General features: G+C 35.9%; 2 protein-coding genes and 1 long non-coding RNA gene across 5 annotated transcripts; all 3 read left to right on the top strand.

The window, feature by feature from the left end:
• The first annotated feature begins 8,808 nt into the window (after nucleotides 1–8,808).
• Nucleotides 8,809–10,026, top strand: ccl35.1 (chemokine (C-C motif) ligand 35, duplicate 1). The gene is made up of 3 exons (XM_051099905.1): nucleotides 8,809–9,007; nucleotides 9,124–9,238; nucleotides 9,491–10,026. Exons 1-3 carry the CDS (start codon nucleotides 8,938–8,940, stop codon nucleotides 9,600–9,602), a joined length of 297 nt encoding a protein of 98 aa, XP_050955862.1. The 5' UTR covers nucleotides 8,809–8,937; the 3' UTR covers nucleotides 9,603–10,026.
• Nucleotides 10,027–14,529: 4,503 nt separating this feature from the next.
• Nucleotides 14,530–16,737, top strand: LOC127156815 (uncharacterized). 2 transcript variants are annotated; one of them, XR_007825791.1, is made up of 4 exons: nucleotides 14,530–14,591; nucleotides 15,168–15,265; nucleotides 15,439–15,559; nucleotides 15,688–16,737. It is a non-coding gene; the product is annotated as an uncharacterized LOC127156815 (long non-coding RNA). The 2 variants fall into 2 exon arrangements; XR_007825792.1 differs by having other exon boundaries at nucleotides 14,531–14,630.
• A 1,912-nt stretch (nucleotides 16,738–18,649) lies between these two features.
• LOC127156814 (C-C motif chemokine 13-like) lies at nucleotides 18,650–19,592 on the top strand. Of its 2 annotated transcripts, none has more exons than XM_051099896.1 (3): nucleotides 18,650–18,817; nucleotides 18,963–19,080; nucleotides 19,335–19,592. In XM_051099896.1, the coding sequence occupies exons 1-3, from the start codon at nucleotides 18,754–18,756 to the stop codon at nucleotides 19,417–19,419; spliced, it is 267 nt and encodes an 88-aa protein (XP_050955853.1). In that variant the 5' UTR covers nucleotides 18,650–18,753; the 3' UTR covers nucleotides 19,420–19,592. The 2 variants fall into 2 exon arrangements, 1 of the variants encoding a protein (XP_050955853.1); XR_007825790.1 differs by having other exon boundaries at nucleotides 18,787–18,817; nucleotides 19,207–19,592.
• Nucleotides 19,593–20,209: the final 617 nt, after the last annotated feature.

The following is a 20,209-nucleotide window of genomic DNA, read 5'->3' on the forward strand; positions in this document are numbered from 1 at the left end:
AAAATTGTTTGGTGAATTTAATGGGATAGTAAATTCTGTCATTAATTAATTACTCATCCTCATGTTGTTCCAAACCTGTAAGACCTTCGTTCATCTTCAGAACACAAATTAAGATATTTTTGATTAAATCCAAGAGCTTTCTGACCCTGCATAGACAACAATGCAACGGACACATTCAAGATCCAGAAAGATAGTAGGACATCGATAACATAGTCCATGTGACATGAGTGGTTCAACCGTAATGTTATGAAGCTACGAAAATATTTTTTTGTGCACAAAGAAAACAACTTTACTGATGTCTGTGCAGAGTCTGAAAGCTTTTGGATTTCATCAAAAATATTCTAATTTGTGTTCTGAAGATGAACGAAGGTCGTACAGCTTTGGAACGACATGAGGGTAAATAATTAATGACAGAATTTTCATTTTTTGGGTGAACTATCCCTTTAATTTTAGTCCCATTCACAAACAAATAACTCTTGGAGCCATAATTAGAGTGATCACAACTAGTTTGATTCGTCAGCAAATTACTGTTATGAGTTGGTTCATTTAATGAATCATTCGAAAAGATAGCAACCCTTTAAATGATTATCAGTCGGAGCGACAGCTAAATCGACATGACTCACTTACTAAACTGCAATCTCATTGCCAACGATTGTGTACAGCTGATTACTTTTCACCCTACTGGATCTTAATAAACTAGTTTCTCTGACTGTTTGACTTAAATATGACTGTTTACCTGATAAAACATTCAGTACTAAACTACTGGCCTTGTGGGTGACAGGAGCAAGCAGTTTCACTTCAATCAACCTTAACACTAGCAAGATATTTCGTTTTTCACAAGCTACAGATAATGCAGCAACCTGGAACAAGTGACATTTTAACAAACTCCTCCAACCCATGCAAGTAAAGCCGCAACTATAGCCTATATTTCACACTTATGCAGCGCGATGTTCACTAACAGCATGATGTTTGTGTCGTGTGATGAGGTGTTGGAGATGTGGGCTCCATTTCCTCTCTCGATGAGTTTGTTTGACGTGTTTTCCTCTTTCGCTGTTGTAATTTTCCGGTTTCTGGTCTCTACAGTGCTCTCACTGTATATGTATTTAATTCCAAAAATACATCGGTTAAAGGAACTAAAACTAATATTCATGTTGTCCGCAAATCTGATGAAACTACTAACACCCTATGAGTAAAGTAACATCAGCTAGGCAGTAGATAGAGAATGACTCATTATGAGTCAGACAAGGCCTACAATTATTTTGGCTTGTAGCCACATATTGTTTCTACTGTAGTTGTGGAGTTTGTAATGTGAGGAGCTAGCGATTTTGTATTACCTGTATCCGATGTTGTTACTGCATCGTCTCATTTAGTCAAAATGGAGATATTTGGTTATATAATGCATCTAACATGTCCTAAATGTACAGTATCTTAATCTGTTCAATATTTTGAAGTGGTTCACTTTCAAAATCCTGAATGCAGTCTAAATTATAATGTCCATGTCAAAGAGAAAAGAGGAATTGTTTCTTCATTCAGCCCCCTGTGCAATATTTTAAGTATTAAAAAGGTAAATGTGTGTGTTGCCATTAACAGGCATTTTGACATTACAACTCACAATTTTAAGTTTATATCTCACAATTCTAAAGGGGAAAGTCAGAACTGCAAGTTTGTATCACGCAATTCTGAGAAAAAAAGTCAAAATAGTGACTTCTGACTTTATAACTTGTAAACACAAATTTATCAATCACAATTCTGTTAAAATCACAATTCTGAGAACATATCTGTGGAAGAAACATTAGTTTTACTTATCTTATGTGCTTATGGAATATCGTGTAAGTGGCTGCTATATTTAAACCTGCTGGGAGGATGATGTGAGAGAGGGGTATCGGGGCCCTAAATATAAAGATTTGAATTTTGAGAGTATGACGTAGCAGAATGTATTTATCCGACTCTTACTATGTGTGGAAAGCACATGTAACCTGTGCGGTTAGGACATGTAACCTGTGTTTCGGTACGACTGTCTGACCTTCTTTGCAAAGAATAAACCTATAAAAGACATTTGACTGAGTTTGTCTCGTACTCTGGTGAGAGTCGTTTTTATTTTGCCAAAACAATTTGGTGTCAGAAGTTGGGATTCCTTGGATGTGCCTTTTGGACACAAGAGCGGATGGTGATTGATCACCCTGGACTTGGAAGTCACAGCCCTACCGCGACTAGGAAATTAAAATCACAAGAATACAGCACAGCCAATTCATTCTGAAAAAGAGAGCAAATTGTGGGGAAAGCAGCGTGGTCGCAAAGAAATTGAGATCACGTGAGCAAGTACGACACAAGAAGTACATTTCAAAAGAAGTGAAAGCTGTGCGGGTACTTAAACGGGGTGTGAGGCACTCCGCTTGGCCGACTTAGGGTTAAAGGTCGGATCTGTTGGAGACGTCCGACGGATAACGTAGGTGCCCACAGGGAGAGAGGGTCATTATGGGAAAATCCCAGAGCAAGCTCACCAAATATGATACACCAGTATTTTGTCTAATGAAAAAGTGTATGGCCAAAAATGCATGCAAGATGTAGGAAAGTAGATCAAGTATCATGATTTTCTGGAAGAGATTAAAGATTGAGGGTAGTAAAGGAGTCAATTGAGGAAGGGAGTAAGAAACAGAAAGGGTGTTGTGTGAAGCATATGTGTGGGAAATGTGAGCAGACAATGGATTGTTGGATAAGGGAGGTGAATAAGAGAGAAGGTGGGTGATGCAGAAAGATCTGGTGCATAGAGATGGAAAAGAAAAATGAGAAATGTGAAGAACAGCAACACATAGATCCACTAACCCCTTTGATGTGTTTATTTTCCCACATGTACCACGGCCGTATCATCACTATCCCGTGGCTGAGCTGCAAGCCCTAAAAGTGGACCGTGATCTCGACTGCTTACCACCAAGAAGACCAACAGCACCACTGGCAAAACCACCAGCACTGCCAGTGAGACCAGCAGTACCGTCAGCAATACTGACAGCACTGCATCCACAGGCGGTAGAAGCAGGAGGGCATTAAGAAGAAGACCCCGAAATGATTCCTGAAACCGAAGAGGTCGACAAGGAAAGGACTCGCAGACTTTCCCCCATCAAAGAAAAGAAAGGCAAGAAACACTGTAAAGGAAGAAAATGTGCACGCAAAATGACAAAGAAGGAGAGAGTTAAAGCAAGGACTGACAAAGAATTAGAGCTGGCTTTAGTGCAGGCTGTGTCAAGACCCGGGGTTATTCGTCTCCCCGATATCAACAGACGAGAGGGTTGAGAGGAAAAGGACGGGGCGGAAGACCCTCAAGCTGGACTGAAAGAAACCCAGAGCAACGGGGCTGTGCGATCTGTGGGACTAATGATCATGTAACCAGAAAGTACAGTAAATGCAGACTGTGCAAGAACGATGGTCACTGGGCCCAAGAATGTCCAGAAAACTAGCAAAATCAAGAAGCAGACTGAAATGAGGACGACGGAGAGCAGGGAGGAGGGGTCCCGGGTGAGCAGTCAACAGCTACAGTGCAGGTAAGTGAACATCTTTTAATCACACACACACACACACACACACACACACATACACTGAAGTAAACACTGCTCTCTGCAATGAAGAAAAAGCTTGCGTTTCTTTGTGTGTTTCTGATTTGAGTAATGCATTTTCTGATAAATGTTCAATAATATACGAAAATAAAGGATGTAAATATGTCTAAATACCCCATGCTAGATGAGGGGGTACTAGTTGAATTTTTGGCAGATTCTGGGTCTTGTTTACGACCATATGACTTGCCATGTCAACCGTCATTGACTAACAAAATAAATGAGTCCACTTCTGCGTCAGGGCATACGATTTTTGAAAATTCATCGTGCCCTTAAATTGTGAAACAGAGGGAGGCCGGGTGCTGAAACATGCATTCACTTATTCACTGGCGTGCCCTGTACCCATCATGGGTCAAGATTTGTTATGTAAACTAAATTTAGTGCTCATCGCAGACACCTGGGGTGTCAGAGTGACAGAGCAGGAGGAGCAATTGTGCTGTCTGCGAGCTGAGCCTCAGTGGGCTTATGAATGGCGCATAAAAAACAGTGATTGGGCTCAGATGATGTGTGAATGGTCTAAGAATCGAACAATGCCATTCAACACAGAAATTATGCTGCCTGACAATTTACATTGCACGTCACATGTCGTAGGGGTGGAGAGTGAAACTGTGAGCTGTGATCAAATGTTTTGGACAGAAAATGTGTGTGCAGTTTCAGTCAGCTTCCATTTTATCTAGTGGCAGGAGAGTCTGTGCCTCACTTATCTGTTTCCAAGGCCAGGGATCAGTCATGGTGTGAAGTAGGGAGACTTGTGAAGGAATGTGTTGACACAACGGACTGGCGTGAGATAGGTAGAGCTTAGGGGCATTTGTGTCATACTGCAAGCATGACATTAAAGTAGAAAGAGTTGTGACCCCTGTTGACAGCACAAAGGAAAATCATTGCATGGCAAATATTTGCCCCTCAGACATACACCCTGCTTTGGCAGAGGTGCCTCCTAAATTGTGGGCAAAACACAAATATGATGTGGGTTTGATCAAGGGATGTGAACCGGTTGTAATCACTCCAAAATCTGATTACAGGCCGTGTCAACAACAGTAGCCTCTGAAACAGCAGCTGCCATCAACGGAATTGAGTGAGTATGATATGTTGAGTTGGTGCAAACTTCATAACAATTCGCAATATTGATTTTATATCTCACAATTTTGAGAAAAAAAGTCAGAATTGTGACTTTATATCTCGCAATTTTGACTTTATAACTTAATTGCAAGTTTTTATCACACAATTCTGAGAAAAAAAGTCAGAATTGCAAGTTTTTATCTTGCAGTTCTTAATTTCTCACAACTGTGAGTTTATATGATGCAATTCTGAGAAAAATGTCAGAATTGACTTTATATCTCGTGATTCTGACTTTATAACTCACAAACATATTTATATCTCACAATTATGTCAAAATCACAATTCTGAGAAAATATCAGTCTTTTTCCCCGCAAAATTGGATTTTAACTCACAATTGCGAGTTTATATCTTACAATTTTGAAGTCAGAATTGTGACTTTATATCTCACAATTTCCACTTTGTAACTCACAATTCTGAGTAAAAAGTCAGAATTGGAAGTTTTTATTTTGCAATTCTGACTTTATTTCTCACGATTGTGAGTTTATATCATGCAATTCTCAGAAAAAAAAGTCAGAATTGTGACTTTATATCTCACAATTCTGAAACAAACACAAATTTGTATCTCACAATTCTGTAAAAATTGTGAGATGTAGACTCGCAATTCTGAGAACATATCAGTCTTTTTTCCCCCTCAAATTTGGACTTTGTAACTTGCAATGGCGAGTTCATATTTCACAATTTTGAGAAAAAAAGTCAGAATTGTGACTTTATATCTCACAATTGTGAGTTTATATCTTACAATACTAAGAAAATGTCAGACTTACAAGTTTGTATCACGCAATTCTGAGAAAAAAGGTTAGAATTGTGAGAAAGTTGCCTTTTTTATTTTTTAAATGGGCTTCCACATAGAATAGCCTGGAAGTGCTAGGGAACTCTGTTAGGCCTCATTAGGACTCTGAATACCATGTCTCTTCATGGTACTAGACAAACACACTGAGTATGAACCTGCACTAATTGCTTTGTGATACAATTAAAATGATATATATGATGTTTTGACATACCTTTTTTAGAAAACAGACCCTCTGGCAGCGCTCCACCATTAAAGAGGAGCCAGGGATTGGAATATAGCCATTGTGGTGTAAGTGGGGATGGACGGAAAGATAACTATCTGCTCACTGATCAGCAAAATGGTCTAACAGGGGAGTGTTACGAGACTGACATATTGGCTTTATTGTCTTCGCCAAACAAGTCTCAGCTTTGGGTTCTAGAACTTTGTGACTTGAGAGACTCTTTTCAATGATAGAGGACTTAACATTTTTGTACACAACAGGTCATATGAATACAATGTTGGATAATGCATTGCAACATAAGAAGATAAACATACTTGGAACTGAGCTTATTTTAATGCCTCAGCTTAAGAAGCTGAAAAAAAAGCCCCCAAAATAATTCCCCTGGATTTTGTAAAACAAATTACCAATAAGCTATTTATAGGTTTCCCTTGAAATAAAACAACAGGATACCTAGGTTATATTCCGTAACCTAAGAAAAATCCACCGGGAATTGTATGGATCTAATGAGTAATGGATGCTAAATAGTCATGTTGTTTCCCTTTTGTAATACAGTCAAAGTCAAATGGACATTAGCCTGAATAGTTCTGTAGAATAAAACAGTGATCTGTGAATCATCAGGAATGTACCTCGACATGGTTCTAGCACTGATGTATTTGAATAAATTTGAGTATTTGTTTTTTTATTCAGTATGTGGTTTTAAAACAATCCTCATGACACACAAGGTTACTCAAGTGTGAAATGCTGTTTCATTTTGATAAAATTTAAATGTGTATGTAAAATATAGTGAGTCAGAGAATGAAAGGACATTACTCATCAACATATCCATCCATGCAATGTTTAGCAGGTGTCTGAGAGATCTGGTGGATTTTTTTTTTTTTTTTTTTTTTTTAAAGATTGCTTGGTCTTTTCTAGCTGAAGTGGGGGCGTTTGAATCTTAGGTGTGTTTAAACACAAAATGTCAGAAGTTCAAACTATTAATGTGGCTGTTGACATTTCTCATGCACTAGCACCTCTTTTAGAAAGAGGATGTGATACTTGATGGGGCATTTATGCATTCTAAATGTGGTGCCAGCTTGTCTGTTAAAAATGTTAGTAACATTTAACAATAATTTTTGACTTTAGTGTATTTTTTTTCTTTTTTTAAAGGTTCTACTTTATATTAGGTGGCCTTAATGTCTGTGTACTTACATTTAAATTAATCATTTGATACAATGCACTTATTGTGTACATGCATGTTTTTGCATTGCATTTATATTTATAAACTGTTGACCCATTCCTTAAACCTTAACTGACCCTTAAATCTACACATATTACCAAACCTGTCCCTAACCTTACCTAAGATCCCACCACAGTAGCTGAAAAAAGTGTTTTAGTGTTTTGGAATACAATCAACAATAATTTTCAGTAAAAAATATTTATTATACCAATAACAAAATATATGGTTATTATTATTGTTATTATAGGCTACCAAATCTCCTGATTACCCTACAGGACAAGCTGGCATAGAAGATGAAATAAATAAATACACATGCGCGCGCACACACACACACACACACACACACACACACATTCTACCAATAACAGAATATAATAACATAGATAGATAGATAGATAGACACACACACACACACATACAGGTACACATTCTACCAATAATATAACAACATGTATTTATAAAATATATTAATATTATTGTATTAAAAATGTATTATTATTATTATTATTATTATTATTGGCTACAAAATCTGATGTCTACAGGACAAGTTGGCATAAATAAATAAATAAATAAATAAATAAATAAATAAATAAATAAATAAATAAATCCCACACATACACATTCTTGAACATTATTATTATTATTATTATTATTATTACACACACATACATTCTACCAATACCAAAATATAATAACATATTTATAACATTTATAGTGTCATTTATTATTATTATTATTATTATTATTATTATTATTATAGGCTACAGAATCTCCTGATGAGCCTACGGGACAAGCTGGCATGAAAAAATAAATAAATCCCACACATACACATTCTATAACATTATTATTATTATTATTATTATTATTATTAATTATTATTATAGGCTACAGAATCTGATGCCTACAGGACAAGCTGGCATGAATGAATGAATAAATCCCACACATACACATTCTTGAACATTATTATTATTATTATTATTATTATTACACACACATACATTCTACCAATACCAAAATATAATAACATATTTATAACATATGGTAATTTATTATTATTATTATTATTATTATTATTATTATTATAGGCTACAGAATCTCCTGATGAGCCTACGGGACAAGCTGGCATGAAAAAATAAATAAATCCCACACATACACATTCTATAACATTATTATTATTATTATTATTATTATTATTAATTATTATTATAGGCTACAGAATCTGATGCCTACAGGACAAGCTGGCATGAATAAATAAATAAATAAATAAATAAATAAATAAATAAATACACATTCTATAACATTATTATTATTATTATTATTGTTATTACAAAATATAGTAACATATTTTGTAATAACATATTTTGACATAATATATTGCTGTTTAAAATGAACAGTCTGAACCTTCATCCATGTTGTTATATTTGACCAAACTATGTTATCTTTCTCTTATGTTTTTCTCTATTTAGAAACCACAGTATTTGGCCAAATGGATAAATGTGTGTCCACTCTAATTGCCAAACACATTCATCAAAATTCATGACGCTCTAGATGACGCTTATTGTGTTTGAAAGACATGAGTGTGTGTCTAATGCATCTAATATTCCTTCTAGTATAATGGCACACAGTGTTGTGTGGTTTTTTTTTTTTTTTTTTTTTTTTTTTTTCCAGGCCACTGTACTGAAAGAGGAAGTGAAAGCTTTGCTGTCAGGGTTGTCCCTCACAAAGCTTTGCCTAAATGTGACTTTTGAAGGTCAGAAGCACGTGTGAGATGACGGCAGATACTGTCGGACTTTTGATACTGTGTGGGTGATTTTAAAAATCTCCCTCTTCAATTCCACTCTTAAAGGGATATTCCCCCCACAGAAGAGTCTCTATAAAGGCTGATAGCCTGGACAATGAGCCACACAGCAACAAGTCCAGCTTGAGTGCTTCACCTCTAAAAGACTCTCTGTACATCAAGCCAATCTAGTACAACAGAACGGCCAGAATGACCGCCTCTCGCTTCGTCATTTTCTCCGCAGTGGTGGTGCTTGTGTGCGCCATTAGCCTCAGTGAAGGTAAGATGGAGGAGGAAGTTAAATTAACATTTTAAAAACAAATCAATTTAAAACACATAAAACATCTAGTCTACTTTTGTAGTGTTTAAAACTTGGTTGTGTATTCTCAAATCTAGGTATGCGTATTGGACCTCAAAGGTGCTGTTTCTCCTATTCACCCCGTTCTGTGCCGATCAAGAAACTGGTTGACTACAGCATGACAAGCCAGCAGTGCCCCAAAGCAGCTGTGCTGTAAGTGTCACAACAACATATCTCTGTTTTTATGTTTTTATTATTAAACTAAATTTTTTTTTAATATGTATTAGTTGTATATTTAATATTTTAAATAATAATTATAATAATTATTAGAATTAATTCTTGTATTATTTGTATGTTTATTACATAAACAATCATTAATATTATTGTTTGAACTGGTTTGAACTAATTTGGCCCTACAGAGCAGGTTCCTTTGTGTCTGATGGTATTGAATTTCTCTGAATGCAGGTTCAAGACTGTGAAGGGTAGTTATGTGTGTGCCAATCCCGCTGACTCATGGGTACAAGGGCACATCAAGATCTTTGACAGCAGGAACGTCGGAGGCCAGGGGAGCTTGTAATCATGTTGACCTGCGTCCTCCAACTACTGAAGCACTGGACAAGTGTGGAGCCTGAGCAAAACTGAAAAAAAAAAAAGCGATTATTGTACTCGCCGACAAATGCATTGTCACTAACTGATCAGCGTATTGAAGCTACGGAGTTAAACAATCCAGAATTTACGTTGTTTGAATTTATCTTTTTGACTTTTGTCTTTTATTTGTCTTACTAATGTATTTCTAAACAGAGTGTTTTGTACCGAAAGATAAAATATTGCAGATTTTTAGCCTATATCTCAAAGTATAAACTAGTTTATAGAAGAACATTAAATGAATCGGAGTATTTTTGTAATGTGTCATTGAAGACAACATATTATGATGAAGAACTGTTTATCTACATTTTTGCTACTGTAACCTCCTCACAATAAAGACACTTTCCGGGTCTCTATTTGGCTGTTTCACACTTGTTTATTTGTGTACAAATGATCCTGTGTTATCTTTCACCATGGTTCACACTGTTCACCCTTACAGAGATGGTTAGGTTTCAAGATTTCCGTCCATTTAAAAACCCGTTTACATTCGTGTTTGCATAAACGACGCTGTTGACTTGCAACCTGCTGAAACTTTATCTGTGGAAATGTTGCCACACAAATCCACTTTTAGTTTTTTAAATTAGGTTTATTTGTTTAGGGGCAATGCAGATTAATAAACATGACTGTAAATGTGCCAGAATTAGCTAAAAGGCTATTTTTTTAAACCTGTAGACCCTTGACGGGATGTTAAAAAGTCACCCTAAAAACAAAAACAGAGCATCTTACACACAAGCTATTTTATATAGAAAATGGTCTATAAAAAATTTGTCTACTCTCTGAAAGGTTTACTAAATTAACATCTCAACATATCACGCATATCTGAAAGCCCTTGTCTCTGTTAACAGTAAAATAAAAGTAGACGCAAGCCGCTGTCAGATTAGCCAATCGAAAGATCTTTTAAAGCACCTTATGCCTGTCCATATATGGTAAGCTGGAAATGGAGAAATTAGAAATTTGATAGTGTAGTCATCTGTCATCGACAACGTTTTGACCATCATAAAATGCTGAATAAAATAAAAAGACCAAAAGCAATGAGACAATATAGCTGCAAGCAGCGATTACGGGCGTTCAAGCAAATAAAGGCATTTAAGCAAATATGAAAAAAGACATTATTTAGCAAGCCTGTGACCAAAAAGCATTTTTGGCAAATCCAGGTAATTTACCATAGAAATATTGTTTTTTTAAACGTTTATGACTGTTATTGTGCCAACTGTGGTCCGATCTCCGTAAAACTTTGCATGCTTGTTTAGAATCACCTGTCGCATGTGCAAACCAGGTTTTGAGTTTTGAGCTTTCCTTTAGGCTTTATATGATTTTGGGTAAATTTGGACAGGCCCCTTTTCTAAACGACCCTATTATAGCTTCCCAAAGGGTGAATTTCAGCTTTTTTGATAATTTTTGATAAACCACAAAAGTAGTTCACAACAGTAGGTTTTTTACATCTTCTCTATAATTTGATATGAATATTGTGTCTATGTGTGAAAAACCGTGTAATGTACAATCATTTATGCCCATGAAAAATGCAAAATCTAATAGGTGCTCACACTTCATTGGCTAATGGCAGCCATGTTTTTTTGAGATACATGGAATAGACATTTTTATGTTCTTTACCTCTTGTAGTGCCACCAGGTGGCCAAGCTCCGCATTTTTTTCCTGTGATCTCAGATTAAGCTCTTACAAACGTGTTCTGTTTGGCAAAGATATCTCATTCCGTTCAGGAGTGGCCCCGCCCCTTTCGAACGTTTTGCCGTCCCTTTGCGACGGTGAGTCAGAAGTTAAATTTTTTTCATAATTATTTATATTCACTCTCCAGGTAATCTTCCTGCACTAGTTTGGTTCTGATTGGGCAAAAAGCCTACACTGTAAAAAATAAAAAACACAATTTGTTGAGTCAGCTTAAAATAATTTGTTACCCTGCTGCCTTAAAATTAAGTTCAGTCAACTAAAATAAGTTTATTCAACTTGAAATGTTAAGTTGTTCTAAGTAACAACTTAGATATTTGTGTTTGCTAAACTTAACAGATGGGTAAGTAACCCAGCTGCCTTAAAATTTTAAGTTGATTCAACTCAAATATCTAAGTTGTCACTTAGTATAATTTGACATTTCTAGCTGAATAAACTTTTTTTGAGTTTAAAGGCAAATTTAAAGGCAGCCAGGTTACAAATTATTTTAAGTTGACTCAACAAATTGTTTTTTTACAGTGTAGGTTCGCAAAAGTAGGATTTTCAAAAAATCCAAAATACCCAGAAATTTCGCAGACTCACAATTGAATCTGAGGCATGCGTTTTGTCTGGTGTGAGCCAAGGATTCCAACCACATAAGACACTTGAGCCTGTGATTGATGGTTGAGGAGTTATGGGCGATTTTGTACTTTTGAACACTGTGAGTACTACCATTCATCCAAGTTTCAAGTCTCAAGTCTCTACAACTTACAGTTTGGTCTACACAATCAGTTTTACATGGAGATTGCTAATCTTTGGCCATTCTAACAATTTCAATAGGGTTTCAGCGCTACGTGCTTAAACCCCTAAAAAAGGAGCAAGATGAAACTAAGTGAAAACTGCAGCTTTTCATTGGCGGACGAAGCTGAGCACTTTAACACGCTTAAAAAAAGCCGAATTTGCTTTAATTTTGCTTGACAGATAAACACACGGGCAGCGTATAAAGAAGCGGCGTGATTACAACTGGCAGAAGTTATGGCTTAAAATCATACAAAGACAAAAAGTAGATTCATCACTGTTCCATATTTTATCTGCTTCCCTCAAAAACTGAAACGAAACCGCACGTGAATAATGAGGCAAGCATTATTTAGGTAAACAAAACATTTCGTCATTAGCCCAAGATTTTCCCCAGACTGTACATCATCAGTAACACAGGTCTTTTGGGGTGTTAAAATGGCTCTGTAAACCAGATGGAAAGTTTGGAAACAATTTATGACCTTTTACGAGTCTGACATACAGTGAGTGTAGTTTTCAACCACATGTGGTCACGTGTATTCTACTGTTGAACATGAAAAGGTGTCATCAAATATAGGCCTAACAAGGCTTAGTTCTCTTTTCTGCCCACAAATACACGTCATGTTGGTAATAGGCAGTGACGCTGTCCATTTTAGATCAAGACACTGTATGTACGTAGCTGTCTGTGTGTGATTTGACCACGTAGAGGTAGTGGGAGTGGGATTCAGGATTAAGTCTCTGAGAAACTACAGAGGGGTCAGTCTTTATAATTAGGGCTACGTTTAGAATTTACATAGCTGCTTTGAAACAATCTATATTGTATAAAGTGCTATATAAATAATGGTGATCTGTACAAATATGTGCATAAAATACCATCTATGTTTGCTATTGTCCATCATTTTACCTTTACTGGGTGACACAGTTGACAGGTTGACATTTTTAGTGTTTTGGGCCTATACTCAACATGGAAGCCTAGAACTACTGAGCATATGGTATGTTTAGAAATATATTTTCATAAACAAAACATAAGTTTTAGTTAAATTGTCTTTTCAGCAATAATACTTGTTTAACACTGTTGACAGTCAATTAATCCACTCTTGACACACGTTTGCTAGTTTTACCAATATTAGAAAGAGAGAGAACAGAACTTCTAGTGTTTCATCCATGTGCTTCTAGAGGAAATATCATCATATTATGCGAGAATGGGACAAACCATTTCTTTTTGAGGGGGAAGGGGGGTTCAAGTTGGTAACTTAGTTGACAGTGGTTTTTCGGACACAAATAAAACAAGTTATATCACAATAATACTGTTATTGCTTAGTGTATACAACTGTCCATTCTTATTAAATGTTTTTTTATATCTCACAAAAATTTGCAGGATATTTAAAAAAAGGCAGTATAACTGTGATTAGCATCATCTCATATTTAATAATGTATTTGACTTGTTTGTCATTTGTCTTGCTAATGTATAGTGATCACATTTAAAAGATAAAGAGCTCAAATTATAAACTATAGAGAAAAGGTAATGAATCTGATTGTTTCTATCTTGTGCCATTTAAGACACAACAGATGATGATGAAGTTTGTTGTATTTTTTAAGGTCACTTCAAGCATTTTTACTGGCTTAACCTCCTCACAATAAAAGCACTTTGTTATTCTAAATTAACTTATAACTTACAGCTGGTTACTGCTGCTAAAGCTCTTGGCTGACCTCTGGTGGTGATTTTTTTTTTTATGTTGGCCACGCTGTTAATCTATACAATTTCTTAATCATGAAGCAAAGCATGCTTTAAGATAGCACTGATGAACTGTCCAAACCAGTTTCAGTACTTCTCATAGAAGAAATAAAATATAAAAATCTTCAAATATCAATAAACAGCTCTTAATTTGTGTCCTTCCTGGTACTGTACTGCCATCTAGGGAATGTTCATAGAACTATATGAGAGTAGACATACTGACACCAAATTCAGGAACTCTAAAATTAAAAGGTCACAGTTTACAATAAATCTGCAAGCATTTTTGGTATATAATTGCATCCTAAAATTAAAAAAAGGAAGAAAAACAGAAAATAAAGAGTGTTTCCGAAACATAGGTGGTTTTCTTTGTTCTTATAAGGAGCTTGCTGATATCCAGCTTTCAGAGAATCTTGTTCCTCCTTTATTTCCTCATCAGTTGGATCTAACAGTCACATCTAGGTCTGTTCTTTACAAAACTGATACAACTTCTATCAGATTAAAAATAAACTTAAATTACATATTTGAAATAGAACTCTGATAAAAATTAGAGAACACTTATAGATACCTTCAAGTTATTGGGTGTTAATCTGGCAGCTGGTGCTTATTTCCTTAATTATATGTCAAACACAATTTAACTTCCAGAATTCCTCAAATGTTCACTGAGATTGCAAGATAGCAGGCCATTCTAAGGTGACTCAAACCCTGCGACAGGAGGTTGTCCAGATGAAGGTAAAAGGAATGACCCTTTCAGCCACTGCAACAAAAAAGGTGGTCATTCCAAATTTCTTGGATATTACAGATTTACATTGACACTAATTCATTCAAGTCCCTCAAAAAGGCTGGTTGTCCACATAAAACAAATGCATGGATACTTTGATAATGGGTAACACCAAAAATGTAATAAATAAATGAATAAAAACTACATCCGTATGCTGAGCTACAAGGCCTGGAATACGCAAACTTGGCCTCGTGAAGTAAGTGCACAAGACTTTCCCAGTTCTAAAAAATGTCAAAAGCTCACCACCCAGTATATCCACACTATCTCTAATACTACTTCAGAGCGGCCCACAGACCCACAGTCACATTTAAATATGTACTGTAAAAAAATGGACTATTACAATTTCAGTCAGACTCAAATGTTTTCATACCAATTTAAAAAAGACAAGTTACTATTTTAGTCTGACTCAATTACTAACTATTAGACCACTCACTAACTGCAAATGAAAAGCTGCCGTTTTCCCGTCATGTTATTTACATATTTTAATTCAGTGATTCAGTTTATTATTATTCTATCTTCTCTATTAGACCAACAGGTGTCACTATAAACAAGTAGTGGTTGTGTTTTCTTAGAGCGGTAGTTCTCTGAGAGGGCTGATGTGTGTGCTGTTCCTGGTGATCTTCTGGTAGGTGCAGATGACTTCAGCATGTGAGGGCTTTTATTTTAAATCAAGACAAAATATATTGTTTTCAGACTATTTATGGCACGTTTAGCTTCATTTGTTGCAATTGCACAGGTTTGGCTAATGTTGGTTTTATACCCATTCTCTCCTGAAACTATTTTTAATCTCACCAACAGATCCTGATCCTCTTGCAGTTCCTGTGAAGTGTTGCTTTAATTTGATCAACTTCCAAATTCCAGCCCAAAAAATTGCCAGTGCTCTCAGGACAGATTCAAATTGCTTTGTTGCAGGCATTGTGTAAGTAATTAAACACTGAAATATAGAAATGTGCTCCTTCATAGATGAATTATAAATGAATGATAAAATTATTTTGTACATGCCAGCACTTTAAACACACATTTTGAATGTGAATTTTCTCCCCACAGAATTACAACAAAAAAAGGTCTGGAATTTTGTGTGAGACCAGATGAGCCTTGGATAAAGATTATAATGGAGCATCAGAAATATTAATATATGTGACAGAGATGCAAAAATTAATGCTGTTATGGCTTAATACAACTGTCTTCTTGTGAATTTTTTTTTTTTTTTTTTTCTGCATTGATATTACTGGGTGTTGAACTCGTTTAAATGTATGTATGTTCATGTAAATCAGAATAAATACTCATAGGGAAAGACAGAAATACTGCAAGTAGCATATAATATATATATTTATACAGGAAAAAGTCCTATTTCAGTCCTATTTCTGGCAGACAATCTTGAGATTAGTTCTTTAATTAAACACACCTGAACCAGTTCATTGTCAAGGTCTTTGGGATACATAAAACAGTGTTATGTTTTATTGTTTTTGTTTCTTCATGAGTATGGCTCTCAGTTAATGAGCAAATAAACAGTAATCAAGGTCTTTGGGTTTATATGTGAGTAAAGAGGTCAAGGTTGAACACCTGATATTTAGTGACAGCACAATTCAAATTTTATCATAAAACCTTCAGATTTTAATTTTTAGCCTGAAATCATGTTTTCAGTGAAGAAAAGTACTTGTAGCAAAGAGGACAAGGATAAGGAGGAGCAAAAAAACACTCTTATGCAATATTGATGTCCAGAAATGGGTTTATCTGAATGTCTTAATATGTAATATGTCTATGTGAAGCTGCTCAGACGTTATTCTGGACACAACAACTTTCTTCATCTTCAAGCTCTACGGAACATCTACAGATTCTTTCTGTCATTGTGAAGAAACACCCTGAAGAATGAGAGGCCTGATGTGTGTGCTGTTCCTGGTGATCTTCTGCTCTGAGCAGACGACTTCATATCATAAGGGCTTTCATTTTGAATAAAGACAAAATATATTGTTTTCAGACAAATACCCATTCTCTTCAAAAACTATTTTTTCATCTCACCAACAGCTATTGAAAATGCAGTTCCTCAGAAGTGTTGCTTTGGTTTTATTGACTTTCAGATTCCAGCTAAAAAAACTATCAGTGCTGTGAAAACAAGTTCACATTGCGCTGTCACAATTTATTTAAATTCTGAAATATAGAAATGTGCTCTTCATAGATGAATTACAGATGAATGATATAATGATTTTGTGCATGACAGCACTTTAAACACATTTTGAAAGTGAACTTTTTCCTCCTCAGAGTTACACCTAAAGGTTCAGAATTGGGTGTGAAACTAAATGAGGCTTGGATAAAGAGAGTAATAGAGAAACAGCTTGGAAACTGAAAACACAATACATATGCACAAAATACTGACTAATACAACTGTCCTTTCTGAATAAATATATTACTTGCTGTGTCGCCTCGTATATAATATTTCAAGACATAATGAAAAATCTACTACATGTTAAACCCGTTCGCAATTAGCACTCAATGTACTGACATGTGAAGGCTGACAATGTAAAAGAATATTAAAATGTATGAATATTATTAATTGTCTAAACATGGTGTCTGTCACATGTCTTGTGTGGAAGGGGTGCACGAAGACAATGGTCAAAGATAAATTCTTTATTATAATCCACAGGTACATTGACCAGACTAGACGACAAACACTGAACCGAATGCAACTTATAAAGACAGGTGATTACAATGAACATAATTATGGCACAGGTGATGCAAGGTTAACTAATGATGATTAAACGAGGACAGTAAACAGGAGCAACCAAATATGGGCACAAGAGGGAGAAACCAACATAAACATTCCACGGGGTGTGACATTACTCCCGCCTCCCAGAAGGCGCGACCTTGCGCCGTAGAACAAAACAAAAACAAAGGAGTGGAAAAAAGTCTGGAATTTTGTGTGAAACCACATGAGGCTTGGATAAAGAAAGTCATGGAGCAGCTTGAGAAACACAAAATGCATATGATACAGATGCAAAAAATAATACTGTTATTGCTTCATACAACTGTCCTTTATTAAAAAATGTAATTTGTTTTTACATTGCATGGATAGTACCGGGTGTCTCAGCATGGTGTCAAACTCCTTTGAATGTGTGTATATTCATGTGAATTAGTCTTGAAATTAGTGCTTTAATTGAACACAACTGAATCAGTTCTTTGTCAAGGTTGAAGGTTTGGGTGTAATGCAAGTAAGGAGTCAAGCACCTAAGTTTAGGTGAAAGCAAAATTCATAATCAAAATTCTGTCTTATAATATAAATGCTCAGATGTCATTTTGGACACATCAGTGAGATACAAAGTTTTTCATAAGTATGGCTGTCAGTTAAGAACCATAAAGGGTTTATTTACCCTGGAGTTGAATTGTGAAATGCTGACTGTGTAATGATTTTGTGTGGCCATTGCAAAGGTGCCTTTACGCAAAACCTGATTTTACCAAGTACAACATGTTCCTGGATCAACATCTTTGTTGACTGTGGAACAACATTGTGATTAACCAATCAGATTTGAAAAAACAGTTTATAGTTTTTGTGAAGTTTAGGCTTACAATCGGTGTTTGGTGCTTGTACATCAGTGTCATTCATCTATCATTTCCTCTGATTTTAGGGATTACTCATGGGTAAGGTTAGGTTTAGGTGTAAGGATGTGGTCAAGATTAAATTTTTGGATTAAAATGTTGTTCCAGGGTCAACAAAATATGTTGACCTAGGAACACATCTAACTCAGCAAAATCAGGACGTGCTTAGGTCTTTGGGTTTATATGTAAGCGAAGGGGTCAAGATTATGCGCCTGATATTTAGTGACAGCACAATTCAAATTTTATAATAAAATCTTAAGATTTTGTTTATTTTAATACAGTTTAACAGGCCTGAAATCATCTTTTCAGTGGAGAAAAGAAAAGTACTTGAAGCATTTTAATATGAGTGACAAAGCAGAAGGATGATAAGGAGGAGCTAAAACTACTCTTATGCAATTATGATAGCCAGAAATGGGTTTATCTGAATGTCTCTATGTGGTATAAGTCTATGTGAAGCTGCTCAGATGCTCTATAGAACTCCTACAGATTTTTTTCTGTCATTGTGAAGAAACATCTTGAAGAATGAGAGGCCTGATGTGTGTGCTGTTCCTGGTGATCTTCTGCTATGAGCAAATAGCTTCACAACGTAAGGGCTTTCATTTTAAATTAAGACAAAATATATGGTTTTCAGACAATTTATGGCACGTTTAGTTTCATTTGTTCACAGGTTTGGCTATTGTTGGTTTTATACCCATTCTCTCTTAAAACAAATTGTTTTTTCTTACCAATAGATTCTCCTCATGAAGTTTCTGAGAGGTGTTGCTTTAATTTTATTGACTTTCCACTTCCAGTCCATAAAATTATTAGTGCTGTGAAAACAGGTTCACATTGCCCTGTCGCAGGCATTCTGTAAGTATTTAAACTCTGAAATATAGAAATGTGCTCCTTTATAGATAAATTATAAATGAATGATAAAATGATTTTGTGCATGCCTGCACTTTAAACACATTTTGAATGTGAATTTTCCCCCCACAGGGTTACGACACATACAGGTTTCGATTTTTGTGTGAGACCAGATGAGGCTTGGATAAAGAGTGTAATGGAGCAGCTTGTGAAACACAAATATATGTGATACAGATGTGATGTTAACTTTTTCCCCGCAGGGTTACGACACATAGAACAGAATTTTGTGTGAAACCAGACGAGGCTTGGATAAAGCGAGTAATAGAGGGAGATTATTGGAAATGAAAATGCAATACTTAAGCACAAAATACTGATTATTACAACTGTCCTTTCTTAAATGTATTTCTTTATCACCTCATCAATATTACAAGATATCATAACCTGTTCACATTTATCACTGAATATGCAGACATGTGAAGGCTGACAAAGCAAATTAATATTAAAATGTATAGATATTAGTGAGTGTCTCATCTTGGTGTTAGACTCTATTGAATTTGTGTTTATTCATGTAAATTAGCATAGATACTCATTGAAAGGCAGCAATACTGCAATTAGTATATATCATTTACATCTTGTAACGTGGACGCTGAGGCAGAAGTAGAATCCATTTGCAGAATTTTATTGTAAACAACAGCAAACATACACGTAGAAACAGGCGGAGGGTCAATAACCAGGAAAGCAGTCCAAAAATGTAAACGTAAACCAAGCAGCAGAGTGAATACACAGGCAGTGGGTCGAATACCGTGAAGTCAGTCCTATCCAGCAAACAATCCGACAGGGGTAATCCGTAAACTCAATAATCCAAAGACAAAGCAAGACAGCAACAGGTAATCCAACAAAGTAATACAGAAACGCTCGGTAAGGCAGGTGAAACTGGCAATACTTCGCAAGGTACAAAGCACATGGTCAGTCTTTAAATAGTGACAAACAGGAAGTGGCAGTAGAAGCAGCAGAGGGAGCATGCAGGCAGTCCTGGGGTGAGGGCTCCCTCTGCTGGCTTGGCGTTACAGAATCCCCCCCCCCAGGAGCGACTCCTGGCGCTCAAAACAACAACAGTCCAGGTGGGTGGGGGAAC

Source organism: Labeo rohita, chromosome 25 (genome assembly GCF_022985175.1).
Source record: "Labeo rohita strain BAU-BD-2019 chromosome 25, IGBB_LRoh.1.0, whole genome shotgun sequence".
In the NCBI taxonomy this organism is placed as follows: domain Eukaryota; kingdom Metazoa; phylum Chordata; class Actinopteri; order Cypriniformes; family Cyprinidae; genus Labeo; species Labeo rohita.

What these genes read in the sequence shown, in the direction of transcription:
- ccl35.1 (XM_051099905.1), top strand. Translation starts at nt 8,938, where the DNA reads ATGACCGCCTCTCGCTTCGTCATTTTCTCCGCAGTGGTGGTGCTTGTG. An exon ending in CGCCATTAGCCTCAGTGAAG is followed by an intron (nt 9,008 to 9,123) that starts GTAAGATGGAGG and finishes TCTCAAATCTAG; the next exon opens with GTATGCGTATTGGACCTCAA. An exon ending in TGCCCCAAAGCAGCTGTGCT is followed by an intron (nt 9,239 to 9,490) that starts GTAAGTGTCACA and finishes CTCTGAATGCAG; the next exon opens with GTTCAAGACTGTGAAGGGTA.
- LOC127156814 (XM_051099896.1), top strand. Translation starts at nt 18,754, where the DNA reads ATGAGAGGCCTGATGTGTGTGCTGTTCCTGGTGATCTTCTGCTATGAG. An exon ending in TGAGCAAATAGCTTCACAAC is followed by an intron (nt 18,818 to 18,962) that starts GTAAGGGCTTTC and finishes TCTTACCAATAG; the next exon opens with ATTCTCCTCATGAAGTTTCT. An exon ending in TGCCCTGTCGCAGGCATTCT is followed by an intron (nt 19,081 to 19,334) that starts GTAAGTATTTAA and finishes TTTTCCCCGCAG; the next exon opens with GGTTACGACACATAGAACAG.